This window comes from Equus caballus, chromosome 4 (genome assembly GCF_041296265.1).
Source record: "Equus caballus isolate H_3958 breed thoroughbred chromosome 4, TB-T2T, whole genome shotgun sequence".
NCBI classification, from domain to species: Eukaryota; Metazoa; Chordata; class Mammalia; order Perissodactyla; family Equidae; genus Equus; species Equus caballus.
The window spans coordinates 93,126,956-93,144,115 of NC_091687.1; the positions used below are offsets into that span (position 1 = coordinate 93,126,956).

The window sequence follows — 17,160 nt, forward strand, 5'->3', positions numbered from 1 at the left end:
TAAGATGGCTTCTTATGTGCCACCAAACCCCATCCCAAATGAGCAGAAACAGACCAGTTCTCCTTATAAAGCAGTCACAGGAAATATCTGTAGTGAGAGCCACACACCCATAAAGGCAAAAAAAAACAAAAGAAAAAGAAAAGCTTTGTGAACACAAAACATAGTCATAATTAGAATTCTTGGTTGAAGGATGCACATCAGAAATTTAATTCAAATTTTTAATTTAAGGAAAAGAATCATAGATTGGATTTAATAAGTATACTTTAATTCCCAATCTAGGGAGGGAAATGAAGAAGAGAAAGAGAAGAAAGTGATAGAGAATGAAACAAATGAAAAAAGAAATGGCAGAAGAAATATTGATAAATATCGATAAATCCTCCTCCCCAATGGGAAGCAGAGAGGGAAAAGCAGTGAGAAGGAACGGAAAGAGATGACCCTTCAGGAGGTCCTGATGTGGTGGAGAGACACAGGAGGTCCATTTATAGTGCCATCACCTGGGCCACCAGCGTGTGGTGTCATTACCGAAAGGAAGGGCAGTGTGCTAAGTGATTTGAAACCTGTAACATTGATTTATCACTTAATTACAACATAGATGTGCCCTATTTCAAGAAAATCCGGTATTTGAGAACCCATGTTGACAAGACAAATACATCTGTCAGAAGCTAATGATTCATCTGCCTTTGAAAAGCACTTTTTTCCCTTTACAGAAGGAGTCACGTCAGAGTTCTTTCAATAGCATGACTAACTGCCCCCTCAAAATTTAGATTTTCATAAAACTTTCCAAGAACTCGTCTGTCATATGTATTGATACATACCTCCTCTAGCCTGCATTTCAGGCTACTCTGTCCATTTCTGACTCTCAGGAGCTCCACAGTTTACAGACTCCCTCTGCCTTAACATGTCATCATTTCATTGGTTCAGTTTGTTTCCTAACCGTTGTTTCCGGAAGTAGTCCAGCATTGACTGGGGCTAGGAGAGGAAATGAGAGATGGGAGTGTGGAAGGTGCTGCCCCCAAAAGAGGGAGAAAAAAATCACTTACAATTCTACCCAGACATGGCTCCTCTTACATAGGAACAGTGCCAGAGAATTTCAGAAAGCTCTGTGATATGAGGGTGTGAGGATAAGGAAAAACTCCAGCCCCATCCTGCTTTGAGACCAACCGAGAGCCATTTTCACAAACACACACACCTTCTCTCCCCGACCCAACCACATACACCCCAACGGAGAGTCATACCATGCAGTACCCAGATGTGTTTTCTCCTCTCCCTCACATGTACCTACCACATGTCCACAAAGCATGACCCAGAAAGGCACTTGTCTATGTAGATGCAGCATAGAGCTCACTCTCTGTCTGCCTCCCTTCCACCGCCTAAATGACACGCATACATACTTGCAGCATTCAAATGAGTAAATAACCGGATAGGTAGAGTTTTTCTATGGTTGGGAAAGAAAAAATTGCCCAAGTAAGTAAGAAAAGGTGAGCTGTAGGAGGAGAGAATGGGTAGAAGAAAAAGAATGTGCGTAGGTAGAGAACCAGTGAGCATGGTCAACAAGTGACCACTCAATGTTAGCCAGCTGCACTTTCCTTTGCGTACTCCAAGACACTGTCGGGCTCTGCCAACCAGATGCCTCTTCGGCCTGCTTGGGGAGATTTGTTTCACTGCTCATTAGCACCTCCACCAGAGGTATAGGCTGAGAAATTCGAACCACTGTTAACAAGCAGCCAGCATGACTACTTAGCTTGTATATGCGAGACCCGAAAGCTTAGAGGATGCTCTTCAAGCCACTTGGATAAATTTTAAAAAGTGAAATTGTTTGCTTACAGACAGACCTCTTTCTCCCATTTCTGTTTGCTGTTGCTATAGTTATTGGAGAAGTGGTTTATATACAACGAAAGACTTTACTGAAGAGCTTACTCTCTCACTACACCCTGCATTCAAGTAACTGAGTTTTGGTCCCACTGCCCACAGGGCTGCGCTGCTCAGAACAGGAGCCCACCTTGAGGAGAAAGACCCTTAGATGACCCTCAAATCACTTTTATTTTTCCGTTTTGATAACTATGATTAGATCAGTTTGGAGAATATAGAGAAATGTCTTTATGGTTGATGAAATTAAAAAAGGAGAACTGATTCTTTCCTTCATAACTAGCAAAATCTTGGAAAGTATTCTTGGTAAGAGGAGGTGGAAGAACACCTTAAAATTTAAAAGCTCCAAATGAACACCAAAATTTGAATTTCCAAAAGATTTATAAGCAGTATAAATAAGACCCTAGGGGATAAGAAAAGGGCGGGGTGGGGGGGGGGCAGAATTCAAACATATTTGAGTTTTGTTTTTGTTGGCTGAGATTTTAGTTTTGTTTTTGTGGGTTTTTTAAGGGGAAAAAATGCTTGAAAATAAAAGAATTTGACAATTTACTTAAGGAGGTTTCTGAACTTGGCTTCAAAATCTAAGTTTTGCTTTTTGCTCCATCAAACAAAAATGCCATTAGGGGATGGCTTTAGGCTTTGTGCAGCTCCTTATTTTCCTACGCGGGGCAAATGGCTCGTCTCATGTGCACAGAAAGCGCTGGAAAATATTTTTTGTGATCTGAGTGCAGCAGAGAGTCTAGGATTCCAGAGGAAGTGGAGGCCTCCCGCTCCACACAGGAAACAATCTTCAAGCAGGCCTTAAATGCCAGATTCCAGGCCGAGTTTAACTAACCACTGACAGCTCTGTAAACAAAGCAAGGACAAAAAGAGCCCGCTTCCCCTTTTCTGGTAGTCATTTTGGGTTTGGGGGCTGCAGGGGAATTCTGGAATACTTGACTCCATGGCACAGAAACACAGGGGAAGCGGGTTCCTCAGTTGAAGAGCTGGAAAAGGAAGATCTTTCTGGGATTCAAACCATCACGGAGGAGGTAGGAAAGGATAAAATGGTTGGGTTACAAAGAGCCGGGACTTCTGAGCTCTGAAAACAGCTTGATCACAACGTAACTGCTTTTTAAAATGCTGCTGCATTATGTTTATTCATGGTATTATTGCTGTGGCCTCTATTATCATTCTGATATTAATGTTCTTGTAGAATATGCAAATTATGCCTGGATACTTGTATTATTTTATTTCTCTCTTTTACTTTTCTCTTAGTTCCTACGTACTCCTTTTCTTGCCCCTTTCTCTTTTCTCTCTCTTTTTTTTTTCCACTCTTGTTCTCTTTTCCTCTTTCTTTGTTCACTTTTTCATAACTTTTGTCTGTGGGCAGCAAGTTACAAAGAACAAAATCATTTGGTAGCTCTGAAGTGATCCCACCAATATTTCAAATCTTCAAAACCTCTCTGTCTCTTGAGGTCTTTATTTTTTTAACTGTAATCCTAGAATCTTACTTTTTTGTCTCTAATAGTTTCATGAATGAGACTGAATTTAACACATAAAGAACTCGGCTTGGGAGTCAGAAATTGATCACTGGCTGCCTCACCAGTCTTCTAAGGTGTTTTTCTTAAGAGTAAAGAAAAAATGAAGTGATGAAAAAGTCTGGGGGTAGGGGGAGACCTAAGCGATTCATGGGAGATAATACTCCGATTCATCTATGATGTTGATTTCTACCTCCTCCTCTTTAGATCCAGACATTATCTGGTCTCCTGAATCCTGAAACCACACCATGGATGATTTTGAACGTCGCAGAGAACTTAGGAGGCAAAAGAGGGAAGAGATGCGCCTCGAAGCAGAAAGGTAAGGATCCGGATTGCATTTGTATTCTGTTATTAACAATGTTGGTTTCAGGCCTCAAGGATCATCACTCTGAAGGGGCAAATGTATTGCACACTAAACTGTTTACAAAAGCAGTTAGGGAAAATATTCCTAAGACTCTAAACTCTGCATGAAAAAATAAAACAAACATCAAGAAAAAGAGAGATTTGAGAAAAACTAAATAGTTGCGTTTAATCAGTGTCTTTCATATTGGAATTTTTAAATGACAAAAGCAATACGTGGATAAAAGTTAAAAAGCAATTATAACTGAAATAACAGAAAAATGATAAATAGTGAATATTGAGACCGTTTAGGAAGTGGATCTTCAGTCTAACAAAGTAAAGGGGACAAATTTTTACTCTTATTAGAATCTTGTGACAAATTTTTATTCTTTTTAGAAAAGCATCCCAATTCAGTAATCCACATCTTATGGGTTAATAGTTGGTGGAGTATATTACTGTGGAGATTCTGAGTCTAGTTGGAAGCTGTTATGTTGTGTGAAATGTCTGTCGTGGTGACTTCAAGGGCAAGTTGGAGAAATAAAGCAATGACATATGAAGCACGGGACATAAATGCATATTTTAAAATTTTAGGCCTCATAGCAAAGGACATGGCATTTAATGTGGCTTAAATCAGATGTTCCTTTGAGAAAGCACAGTGGGCATTCACAGGAAGAAAAATGTTAAACAAGAGTCTTAAAACCAAATCAGTTTTGCTTCTCAGTAATCATGCACCAATGAAAAGATGGCAGCAAGGTGATCTTTTAGCGATTCTGCTGTAGAAAACCGGAAACTTACACATATAGCAAAACATATCTTGGGCTATAAGCTCTACTTATTTGTACGGAGAATGCAAAAGAAGAGGTTAAAGCTACGGTCTTGGATTAACTTGGTCAGAGTTGGCTGCCATTCATGGAATGTCTATGCACATACATGCATAGTACCATGAGTGGCAACTGGGTTCTGTGGGTTCAAATCCCACCTCTGACACTTATGAGCTGTGTGGCCATAAGCAAATGACTTCTAAGCCACAGTTGCCTTATTTGTAAAATGGGGATAATATCTATAGAATTTATGTGGTTGTTGTGAAGATTATTGAACTTCATAAATGGCCTAGCCCAGTACCTGGCACATAGTAGGCTTCCATAAATCATAGTCATTGTTATTATTATTTTCAACCATTATCGTTAGCTAAACAAGTAAGAAACAACATAGCAACATAGCCAGAACTAAACGTTAATGCCGAGAGAAGGAAAGACAGTCATCATCCTGTGATGAAACTAGTCAGGGAAGTTTCCTTGGAAGTGGTAAGCCATGGAGGAAGTAATGATGGTGATGAAGAGGAAGAGAGGAGCCATTTAGGTGGGGGAATGACACCAGCAGGAGCTTAGAGGTGGAAATGAGAATCCTCGTGCAAGAAATCCATTGAGTGCTTAAGGAAGAATGAGTTAGACTTGCACATCTTGAGTGTTTCTATTTCACATAAAAGGCAGTAGAGATTTAGCAGGGGAGCTATGTGTCATGAAAATACATTGGAGAAAGTTCTCTACGGTGGACTAGAGTGTGGAGACACCAGCCTTGGAAGAGTCAGTATTGAACATACGGTAATGAGAGCCTGAACCAGGGCATCAAACATTGAAATGAAGATCAAATAGGAGAGTCTTTATAGAGGGAGTATTAGCAAACCTTTCAGGAGAGGGAGAAAGTCAGAAACAATTGCAAAGAATGTAAGTCTGATGATCTGAAAGAAGAGTCTCTGCATCGTCTCAAATGGGAAAACTGGGAAAGGTTCCATTCTTCCATGTCCATGGGGGGAGTGTTTAATTTCAGGTAGAAACCACATCCACATGGAGATATCTTCCAGGCATTTGGAGATAGTAATTTTCAATCTTTGTTCAGAAAGGGAGAGACATTATTATTGGAGAAGTAAGTTTGGGCACACTCAGTATGATGGTGGTAGTGCAAAAGCTGAGTGTGGATGGTAGTGATAGAGCCAAGAAAGCAAGTGTAGAGAGAGTGAGAGGTCATAAAGGCATAATGGAAGCCATCAAAGGAGACCAAAAGATCAGGGGGGTGGGGAGAACCAGAGAGAATATGGGGGTACTCACATGGAGTGGACATCAAAACCTGTAGGCAGTGTCCAGGCCCAGTGGCACAAAGCTTATTCTTTCCAATGAAGGGTTATTTGGCCTTGGGTTCTCCTGAAAGCCTAAAAAATATCTTTACTCAACAAATACTTATTAAGTACCAACCAAGTTTCCATGTCTGTGCTAGGGACAGGGAAAATTACGCTGAGATATAAATAGATGTGGTTTCTGCCTTTATGTCCTTCACGGTATGCTAGGAAACCAAAGTATAGCAGGATCAGGAAACAAACCAGGCCAGAGTGTGGGGGCAGCCCGAAGAGAACTGGTGCTAGGGGGACTCAGGAGTGAGGATGGGAAATCTGACATGGAACTAGATCAGTATCTTCTGATTCTTTGCTTTCTCTGTGAATAGAGAGACAGGGTATCAACGTGATTCCCTCAGTAGAGTTAACTCACTGTGGTCAGAGCCACACTGTAGTTAGAGCAAATGAACTAGGTTTCTTTAGAACCAGATTTTGCCTAAGAACTTTCCACACAGCTACATGTTCATTCCTTCTGGTTTTGTGCTTTGTGTGGAAGGATGTCTTTCTTTAAAGTCAACGTTAAAAGGAATGTACTCAATGAAGCTTAGTTAGGTACCCTTAATAACCTAAAATCAATTTACACAATTTACACAAGTTTGTCCTAATCTTGTTTCACTTACTTTTCTGTCTGTATTAATGATTTTGGGATATTATGTTCCACCTGATTCCTTTCCTTCCTTCCTTCCTTCCTTCCTTCCTTCCTCTCTCTCTCTTTCTTTCTTTCTTTTTTTTTTAAGGTATACTTTTTGGTGAGGAAGATTGGCCCTGAGATAACATCTGTTGCTAATCTTCCTTTTTTTTTTTTTTCTCCCCAAAGCCCCAGCACATAGTTGTATATCCTAGTTGTAAGTCATTCAAGTTCTTCTGTGTGGGATGCTGCCACAGCATGGCTTGATGAGTGTTGTGTAGGTCCACACACAGGATCCGAACCGGTGAACCCTGGGCTGCTGAAGTGGAGTGCATGAACTTAACCACTCAGCCTCGGGGCTGGCCCCTCTTTCTTTCTTTTTTGAGAGAAGTACTTAAGTACTTCTTTATATTTATACTAAGTTTATTTTTACATGTTTCAAGGTGAACCTTCTAGTTCTGTTATTCTGGGATCTGGTAAGTGACTCTATGTTCACTCTTTAGGATTTTCAAAAATCTGGTCATTTATGGAAATAGTAAAGGTCAGGCATTATGGTCCAGCCAACTTGAATGAGAAAGTTCAGGGTGTGTACAGGAAACAGATGGCCAGAACCAGAAATCAAGGGCCATCCAAAATTGTGGTTTTGATCTGAAGATAAAGGGCATATAAGACCCTGTGCAAATCCCTCTCCCCTTAGCTTTAGACCTTGGCTTCCTCATCTGTAACAGGAGTTGATGTTTACTCTGGGGGATTAGTGGTAACTTTTACTTTCCTTTTGCTTTTGGTATTGTCTAATTTTTCTTTTACAATGATCGTATATTACTTTATTTAAAAACAAATAAAAAAATAAGGCAAGATTCCATTTTGGAAAATGTGATTCTGTGGCCCTCCCCATTATTCTTGGGGCCAAACTGGAGTAGACGCTACTTTCCTTTGGAGTTAGGGAACTGAAAGAAAGAACTCAAATCAAATCTGGGATGGCAGTGGAATAAATTAGGAAAAATAGAGTGGCCCCAAGGCTCACAGCTCCAGAGTCATTTATTCACTCACTCATTCAACAGATTTTTATTGAGCATCTACTGTGCTCCAAGCTCTATTTTGAGCACTGAGGTTAGACCAACTGAATGACAGAATTGGGAAGAGTGCGCTTAATGCTTTTCAACCTATATAAAACCAATTGAGGATCAAGAAACTACATTTTTATATCCTCAAACATGGTATGTACGCTGATATTCATTGATTCTTATTAAAGATGGCTTATGCCCTTTGTATGCTGTATCTCTGTAGACACTGTGGAGGAAGAGAAACTCTGTTGACTTTTCCACTTCTTACCCACAAAGGCTTTCCAAATAAAAAGTACCCTGTTATTTCAATTAGTTGTTATGGAGTTTGACTAGCAGGTGCAGTTCTACTTTGCAATGATAAATAATTTAAAACTTGTGCTCTCACCAGCTGTAATAACCACAAATTAAAATAATCCAGATTCTTATACATTCTATTCTTCAGAAATACATCTTTTAAAAGATTATTTGAAAAGCTCACCATACACTTCGTGCCGTGCTGGCTTTCATGTGCTTGGGACTGCCACCTGTTCCCTGCCTCATGGCTGCCCTGAGACTGTCATACACAGGCCTCATTCTGAGGGTTGTAGTCCAGTCCATCTCAAATCATCCAGCTTTCCATAAGTTAGACTATGAACCTAATCAAAGCATCCTTCCCTTCTTTGGCCTGCCCCTTAGCCTGTGCATCTTTTTGCTATTCCCCTTGTCCTTCTCCCTTGTTTCGCTGTCACTCTGAGTCCTTAAGATGACATTTTTAGATTTGGTATAAGGAGGTACTTCATTCAGTCATCCAAAAAAATGTATTGAATATCTATCAAGTGCAAGATACTAGCCTGAACCGTAGGGATGAGCGGTCACCAGTCCAGGTGGAGTCTCGATCGTCACAAGGCTCAAATCTTAGGTAGCTTAGTGTCTTTAGAGCAATCTTGACCAAAGAGAGAAGAAAGAAATTTCTGTGGGCAGAATGGATTGAGCAGGTGATCAGTGAAAATCCTAAATGCATTGTTTCTAAGCAAAAGACACTGTTTATACATATCTCAAATTACACTGTATTTTTTAATCAGTTACCCATTTGAACAAATAATTCGTTTTGCTGTTTGTTCTTCTTCACCTATCTCATGGGAATAAAAAAGTAATAAGTATGTTCTCCTTCCCTTTCTGTTTCTTTCATTTCAATCCATCTTTGCCTTCGTCTCTGTATTTCTCATTCATCTTAATGTATTTGCCCCTGGTCCATGTGCATCTTCATCTACACTTGATTCTCTCATTTCCATATCTCCTCCCATCTGTACACCCAGACTGTGTACCCTGCATTATGCACGTACATGCTTTAGTATCATCAGGGAATACATATATTTTCAAAAGGGAAAATGTAATGGAAAGGAATACACTTTCAAAGGGGTCAAATCCAATTCTCTTCCTATTCAACAAGTACAAAAAACTGCCAGGCCTTTATGTGTATCTGGCAAAGATGGACTGACCACAGCATCAGCAATAGGTGTGTCTGAATAGAGCATACATGTTCTGTATAAATGAAGGGACACCAAGAGGCATAACTGTGGGAGGCAGTGGAACTTAGCTGTTAATGGCATGGGCGTTCGCATTAGGAAGCTGTGCTGTCACATCCCAGGTCTGTCTCATGTTAGCTACATGAGCTTGCAAATTATTCCAGCTTTCTAACCTTCTGTTTCCTCATCTGTGAAATGAGGGAAATAATAGTATCCACCTCAGAGGGTTTTTGTAGGGATATAAAAAGATAATACATGAAAAGTACTAACACAGTACTAACGATCTAGTGTTTGCTAGATGATTATTTATTATGTATTGAATTATTACTACTATTTGTTGAGTGTTATTCAATAAACATCACTATTGTCTGATTTGATTCTCTGCAACACACAAGGAATTGAAGATACATTTTATATTTACTATAAAACAAAACAAAATTAAAACATGGAAGCTTTCATTCTACACTTCTCAGAGGATACAGGAACTCCAGGCAAGACAAAGAGCAGGAATGAGCTGTTGAGTGAAGAGTTTTGAGTGGGTGTGATGGTAACAGGGTCTGAGGAAGGAGTGTATTGTCTCACCACGAGAGTTCACACCAGTTCAAGCTCATCTTTTACATTTGGCCAAGAGGATGTTGAGCTTTGGTGTATCTGCTGAGAAACCTGTAATGATGTTTTATCCATGAAGAGATTCTCAGTCCGACATAATGTTCCCTCTGTTGGGCTTGCTTTCCCAACAAGCAGCTCTCTCACTTTTCAAGACGTGAACTCATTACATTCCCAGCTCATGCTTTCCACACTCAATGTGAGTTCCTCTTTCTGATCAGAAGAAAGGCTCCTATTGTAGAGTTGTGTTATCAGATTCAGAGGCTCATAGACATAAATAAAGGGAATGAAAACACTGTTGTTGTTGTCATCATTCATACATTTTTATGGGCCTCTGAAATATCCTGATGATTAGACATTTGAAAGCAAATATTTTCACTACACTAGAAAAACAAACAATTTTTAAAAATCCATTGGGTCTAGGTCGTCCCCTCCCAGAATTGTATCACTGAAACTTTTTTACATGATTTAATGCTGTGGTCAATCAACAATTATACAACACACACACACACACACACAAAAACAATTTTTTCAAATGCTTAGCATTTTGACCTTGAAATTTTTAAATCAAAATCTTTCCAAGTGCATTTTTTTATTATTCTATAATCAGAAAATTATTTTCCATTAGGAAGTTAAATAAAATATTCCTTTGAAACTGTCTAATTTATTAGTGTAGCTAAATTTACTCAAAACTTCCCTTCAGTTCTCAGAAAATTGATCACTCCAGGGAGCAAAAAATGTTAGGATTTATTATCTGAATTTTTACTTTTAAGTTAAAAGATTTCTTCAAGTAGTTTGTTTGAAAGGGATTTAAAAATATTTCCATAAGGTTTTTATGTCTATTTGATATTGTTTAGGGTCGGCCCAACTTGAATGTAGGCCCATAGACAAAATGAGGTAGATAATTTTCCCCTCAGGGATCTTTAATTATTTATTTGTGTCCAGCCACAGGAAGAATCAAAATATATATACATAGTCATATTTTTCCCTCTCTTGTCCTCTCTCTCACTCACTCTAAATCGACATCATTTATTACCTGTGTCAATTTATAAATGGTCGAATTATAAATGGTAAAGATGGCATACTTTGATGAATTTCCACTAACCTAACAATGTCTTTGGGCCTAAAAGTATCCTACTTTATGGTGACCAGTGGAGCATCAAGAGTCCAGAAACATGCATTCAATAAAAATAGAAAATCTAGATTCTTAATGACCTGACCCTAACTTCACTCTTAGCTGGAAAAAAAAAACTGTGACATATATGTGTCAATAAACATATAGTTTAAAATAGCGGTAAATTTTTCTTTACTGTCTGTATATGTGACACTTATAGTTTATCAGTCTTCGATCACCTGGGGAAAGGCAGGGTGATGTGGTAGTTAAGTATGTGGGTGATAGAGTCTGACAGACCTGGGTTCAAATTCTGACTTTAATAACTACTAGTTGGGTAACCTTGTGACAGATTACTTAAACATCTCTTGCTTCTATTTCTTTATGTATAAAAATGGGGATAATTATTCTGTCTCCCAGGGCCACTGTAAAGATGAAGCTAGCTAAACCCATATAGAGAAGTTAACACAATTACTGGCACACGCTCAACAAATGTTAGATATTTTATTATTATTAAAATATTATTAAATTATATTAATGTTTTGGTAGGCCTTGGCACAAAAGAATATCTTACTGAGTTTGAATTTTCAGTCTTCTGTCAGTTCAGTCATTATGATTTGCTGCATTCTTACTGCAAAGCTTCTTTCCTATACTGATCTTGACCTTGCTAAGATATTTCTATTGAGGTTAAGAAAGAATTAAATCTTTTGGCCACATCTAAGTCTAGTACACCAATATAATTGCTATTTGAGGATTTCAAAATCACATATTGTGACCATATGGTTAATTTTCTAATTCATTAATGATATGTCCTTTATTTTAAATATAGTATGTAAAACATAACTCAGAATTTCACGTAAGAGTTCAATTTGGCAAAAATAGTTCTCAAGTGGAAGAAAGTATCAGCCAAGTTTTTCATCTGATGTTAGAAAGGGAAAGGAACCCTCATCTGTTTAGCACCAACCAAGTGCCAGTCTGGGGGATGCACTTTATATACCTTATATATCACTTCATTGTCAAAACAACCCTTTGGCTGTATCTTAGTCTGTTCAGGCTGCTATAACAGAATACCATAGATTGGGTGCCTTGTAAACAACAAATTTATTTCTTACAGTTCTGGAGGCTGAGAAGTCCAAGATCAAGGTGCCAGCAGATTCAGTATCCAGTGAGGGTTCACTTCCTGGTTCATAGATAGATGTCTTCTCTCTGTGCCCTCACATTGTGGAAGGGGCAAAAGAGCTCCCTGGGGTCTCTTTTATAAAGGGCATATATCCCATTCATGAGGGTTCCATGTCATGACCTAATCAGCTCCCAAAGGCCCCATCTCCAAATACCATCACATTGGGGGTTAGGTTTCCATATATGAGTTTTGGGGGCACACAAACATTCAGTCTATAGTAGACTAGATATTATTATCCCTATTCTACGGTTAAGAAATCTATAGGTCTGAAAGGTTAAGTAACGTGTCCAACTTCATAATAGCTTGAGAGTGTAATCCAGTTCTGCCTGCCCCAAATCTCAAAACCTTTCCACTGTAACAAATTGATCAATGGAATTTTTCATGTTTCAACTGGTTGTCTTGGCTGAAGGTCCATCATCTCTACAATAACTCCCTAAAATGGGGGGGAAAAATCATTGAAAACAGTTATGTGGCAACAGAGTAAATGAGGCAGTTGGGCCTAATTGAACTGTTCTTTATGCTTATTCAGGTAAATTGCTTACATGTGTAGACACAGTCATTATTTCCTTTGCCCTCAAAAAATCTCCCATGTTATTCCCATTTCACAGAAAAATAGAAGCAGAGAAGATCGAGTTTTCCCCCTCAAGCCAAAGAAGGCTGCTGGCATAACTGTTCTTGGCTTTTCTCTGGATTTTTCTCACTAAGAGTATATTCACCCTTAGGACAGGGGTTTCAGTCACATCATCACTCATAAATGCTTAAGGCTGTCACTGACCTTATAGATAATCTTCTGTGGTGGAACGTTACTCTTTCATTTTTGGACCACACACTACTTTGAGTCTCTGATCAAAGCTATAGACCCTCCTCCAAGAAAAATGCACATATGCACCCACAAAACTTGGCGCTTTCTTCAGTGGCGTCAGAGACCTCCATCCACAGACCTCCTGGAGGCCCCTGAATTGTGGGCCAAGAATCCTTGATCTAAAGAATTTTAAAAGCTTCATTTTACATATGAAGAGACTTACGTATAGGGCTATTGACCCTCTCAAGATCATGCAGCTAAGCTGAGGCAGAGCCTGGTTGCATGGTGTGGATCCCTAAATGAATGGAGCCACCCGGATTTGCTCATAAAAAATGCCATGACCACTCATTAGGAAAATAGAGTATGCTTTTGAGAAAATAGTGTATACTACAATGTATTGCACATAGAGTGCTTTCTTTTCTTAATTTAAAAACAGTTTATGGATAATATTTCTAAATAAAAGGAGATTAGGTCAGATTGCTTCACGGTGAGTAAAATGAAAAGCAAAGAAAGATAAGCAGATAGGCAGGATGAAAACAGTTAATTGTTAGGAACTAGCAATCAAACTTTGCCATATGAGCCAAGAAGGAAAAAAAACTGTGGTGAGTTTGCAAACAGAATCCTATTTGCCATTAACTTTGGAAGAGTTTTATTTGGTATATGTTGTCTTGGCAAGATTTCTTTAAACAAAGCTTAATTTTGATACTAAGTTATTATGTAGGATTTCTCCATCCTTACCAGTTTCATTTTAGCAATTCAAACTCATCAAAGGATTTTTCTCTCTAAATCTGAGATAAGAACTGATTTCATTCCTTAAAGAGGATTTCATCTTTCACCTTTACTGCTGCTCTCTTTTGGGAGGATGGGGCAGATATGGAATGAGAAACAGACATGATGCCTTCCAGAAACCGGGATCAGACAGACTTGGATTTGAATCCTGGCCAGGTTAGCAAGGACAACTCTATCTAGCCTCTCGAAGCCCGTTTTCTCATCAGGAAAACGGCCATCATAACGGTTCTTCCTCATAAGTTTTCACCTAGATTTTAAAGCACTAGATAAATAGGTTAGATAGATAGACAGAGATAGACTATATACATGATATGTACACATGATAATGATATGTATATATGTGTATATATATATCATATATATGTGAATATGTGATTAATGCTCAGTAAATGTTACCTGTTTTTGCTCTTTTTTGGCTGGCTGGAGGATATGGTAATGATGGAGCTATCAGGAAAGTCCTCTCCAGGGTCATCTCCCTAGAAACTGTGCCTCTCGGCAGCTACCTTCTGGGGTTTCTGAATCACTAAACATGTGCACAGTCCCCATGTCGTCAGACAATTTGGTGTCTACTCTACTCTGTTTCAAATCTGTTTTAGCGGCCACCTTGAAAGTGATGGGAGAATTATGCACACAAAGTCTCTATGCTGAAAAGAAAATCTACCTCTTTATTTTTAAGAATCTTTTTTCATTTTCCCTACTGGTTTGAAATAAAGATAAAAATACAGGATAGTCTGGTACCTAACATAGCAAGGTCTTTATCTCAATAATTTATATATCCAATATTCAATTAATTATATACTTTAAATAGTTTCTTTCCCTTGTGGACATAATTTCTTTTTTAATGTTACATAATATATGGTTTCAACACCACTAAAACAGGAACCAAAAACATCTCAATAGTATGTATGAATACTGTACTAATACTACAAACAAAGTTATGTGCCCAATTTCTACAGTATAAGTTTTAATCATTTTATTCTAATTAATAACTTTATTCATTTTAATTATGAAAAAGCAGATACATTACAAAATAATATTATGTAATATGTATAGAAGTTGTAGGTCATCATAATGCGTACCCTATAAACTTATCTCTCAGCTTAAGAACTAAAACATTTCCAAAACCATTGGAACTTCCTGCAGACCCCTCCCCAATCCTGCTTCCTTGCCCCTCCATCCACAGAGGTCACTAGTATCCTGAATAATTCTTTTATTTTAAAAGAAAATTCTAAATAAGATGGTGTGAATTTAGGTGATAGTTTTTCCAGTACCCTGTGATCCAGGGCATTCCAAAGATTCTCTCCAGACTCAGGTGAAGGTGTTAACAGAGCCCTTTATTCCCTGAGAGGGCAAGGAGTTTGCCATTCTGAACACACAGCACCAAAGGAACCTAAAGTTGGGAACCTTTGAGAAGTATACAGTACTACCAACAAAGAAGTCTCATCAAAGTCTAATAGAAATGTATTGAAGGCTATCAAATATCTATGCTGAATATTCTGCCTATTGGTTTTCTCACTGACCAACCAGGTGTAAGAGATTTGCATCTGTGGCCATCACTTGCCCAGGTGGGAATGGCAGACAGGAATGATTACAGACTGTTCCAAATTCTGTGTCAAAGGAAATCTATCTCAATTGCTTTGAAGTCTTCTAGGAAAGTTCTTGACCTTTATTATCCCAAAGGACCTCAACAGTGTTACAAGAAATTACCACCAGGTGTGAAACATGAGCAAGTTGGAACCATGTAGTGACTGTATAAGTGGATTCTCATTCATGTGTGAATGAGATTAGAGGAAAAATGTGTGTACTTTGTGAATAAAATTGTTTCTTTTCACTAGTTTGCCATCTAACAAGCAGTGGTCATCAGCAGTTGGAAAATCAGTTTTTAGTCTAATGTAAATCTTCATTAATCCAAATTTCTCCATTTATGAATTTTTGTCATTTATTCTGGGACAATAGAAAACTAAAATTTTGAATGACTTGTAAATAAAGGATTGGATTAACATGTTAAATGTGTAAGCTACATTCCATAGCTTAATTTTTAAACACTTGAGATCACAACTTTTTAAAACTTTTTAAAGAACTTTAGAAATACTCACTTACACTTAAAAGCTTAATTTGCCAATTATAAATCATTTTTATTTAAACAATTTTTAAACAAGTTTCTGGTGTTTTGTAGCCCAGTGGAAGTCACCAGGTACATGTGAACATTTTTTCAAAACTAGATTTCTTTAAAAATAATTCATAGTTTGGCCTGGCCCTCCTTCCAGCTAGTCTAGGTTAGCGAGGTCTGACGTATTTGTGATTAGTACCAATTGACTAAGTTCAAGTGTGAGGGTTTATTTTCCATTTTAATAACTCCCTACATCACATACAGTTCCTTTGTTGGAATAAAAATCTTGGTAAAGTACACATTGGCCACTATAAATAGCAGCCAGAAGCCTGTACATTCAGGAGAATCTCCAGAGAGTGTACTTGAAACTGCACATTGTTTAGGATAGGAAATTCTTCTGACATTCATGTTTTCCATTGTGGGTGACACGGACTATCCCGTGTCACATCTTCACTGGCTTCCATTTTCCTGTACCATTTAGGAATCCAACTGGTGTTCCAGAAGATTGCTCAATATGTGCTTTTTATTTTCCTAAGTCTAACCTGGGTCTTATTGCCCAGTGGGAACGCTGCATACTTCAAGAGCTCTCCAAATGAAAGCTAGATAACTCCCAGAGCCGGCACCAGCAACTAGGTATGAAAGAGTCCTTTATTCCTGCAGCTAGTCGCTCTACTGGGCCTACTTAGAATAACAGCAACCAACTCATTTTTGATTCCCACAGAAAACCTTGCTCTGTTGGCAGATCTTTCTAGGGAGCTCAAGAGACTAATATTGAAAATAACTGAGCAGGAAGTGAACAAACAGATGAGCAAGATGAGATGATGGGTTATCATGCTGATTCGAAGACAAGAAGCTTCAGCAGGTATAATTACACCGCATCCTTCCCAAGGCACTATGGGCAATTACAGGAGATGTATGCCTCTGCCCACTCCTTCCTCGAGCAGTCCTTCTGTTTCTCTAATCAAAAGCTCTAATCTCTGTGTAAATCTTGAATTTTTTTAGTGGAGGCCCATTTTAGGGATCTAATATTCCCTCACCATCTCTTCTTCCTTGATGAAGAACATGAGAAACTACTGTTAAGGGGACTTGGACAAAAATTGTGATATAGAAAGAGTTGATAGCTGGTGCGTTTACTTCCTGCTACTCCCCTCTTAAGAGCCTTTAACTCTTCCTGCCTAACCATGAAAGCCAAACACCCTAAATATATACACGTTTTCTGAGCCAGCATCGACAGAGTATGATCTGGCTACCCAGGGAGTATCATTACTACAGAAGCTCCACGGTTTACGAACTGAGCAGAATGAAGTTTTCATAAAACTCAAGGCTGAGGCAGGATGGAGACTCCTAATCCTCTCATTTCTAAGTCCCTCACATCATAGCCACATCAAGATAAATTCTGTCGCATTGCAATGTTTGTCAGAGATATGATGGAGCTGAACAAGGGAGGCATACTCTTTAGAAAGGAGTTAGTTT

The 17,160-nt window shown here is 38.5% G+C and overlaps 1 protein-coding gene across 18 annotated transcripts in view; it reads left to right on the forward strand.

Annotated features, from left to right (window-relative positions):
- Nucleotides 1-17,160, forward strand: part of CALD1 (caldesmon 1) — a 183,232-nt gene that overhangs the window by 84,515 nt on the left and 81,557 nt on the right. For 12 of the 18 annotated variants that reach the window (XM_014739289.3, XM_014739293.3, XM_014739294.3 and 9 more), the window contains exon 3: nt 3,594-3,705. In XM_014739289.3, coding sequence (XP_014594775.1) covers nt 3,635-3,705 — 71 coding nt within the window. In that variant the 5' untranslated portion in view covers nt 3,594-3,634. Of the gene's footprint in view, nt 1-1,641; nt 2,898-3,593; nt 3,706-17,160 lie in introns of those variants that run through there. The other 6 variants (XM_014739291.3, XM_070265839.1, XM_070265845.1 and 3 more) reach the window with 1 other exon arrangement.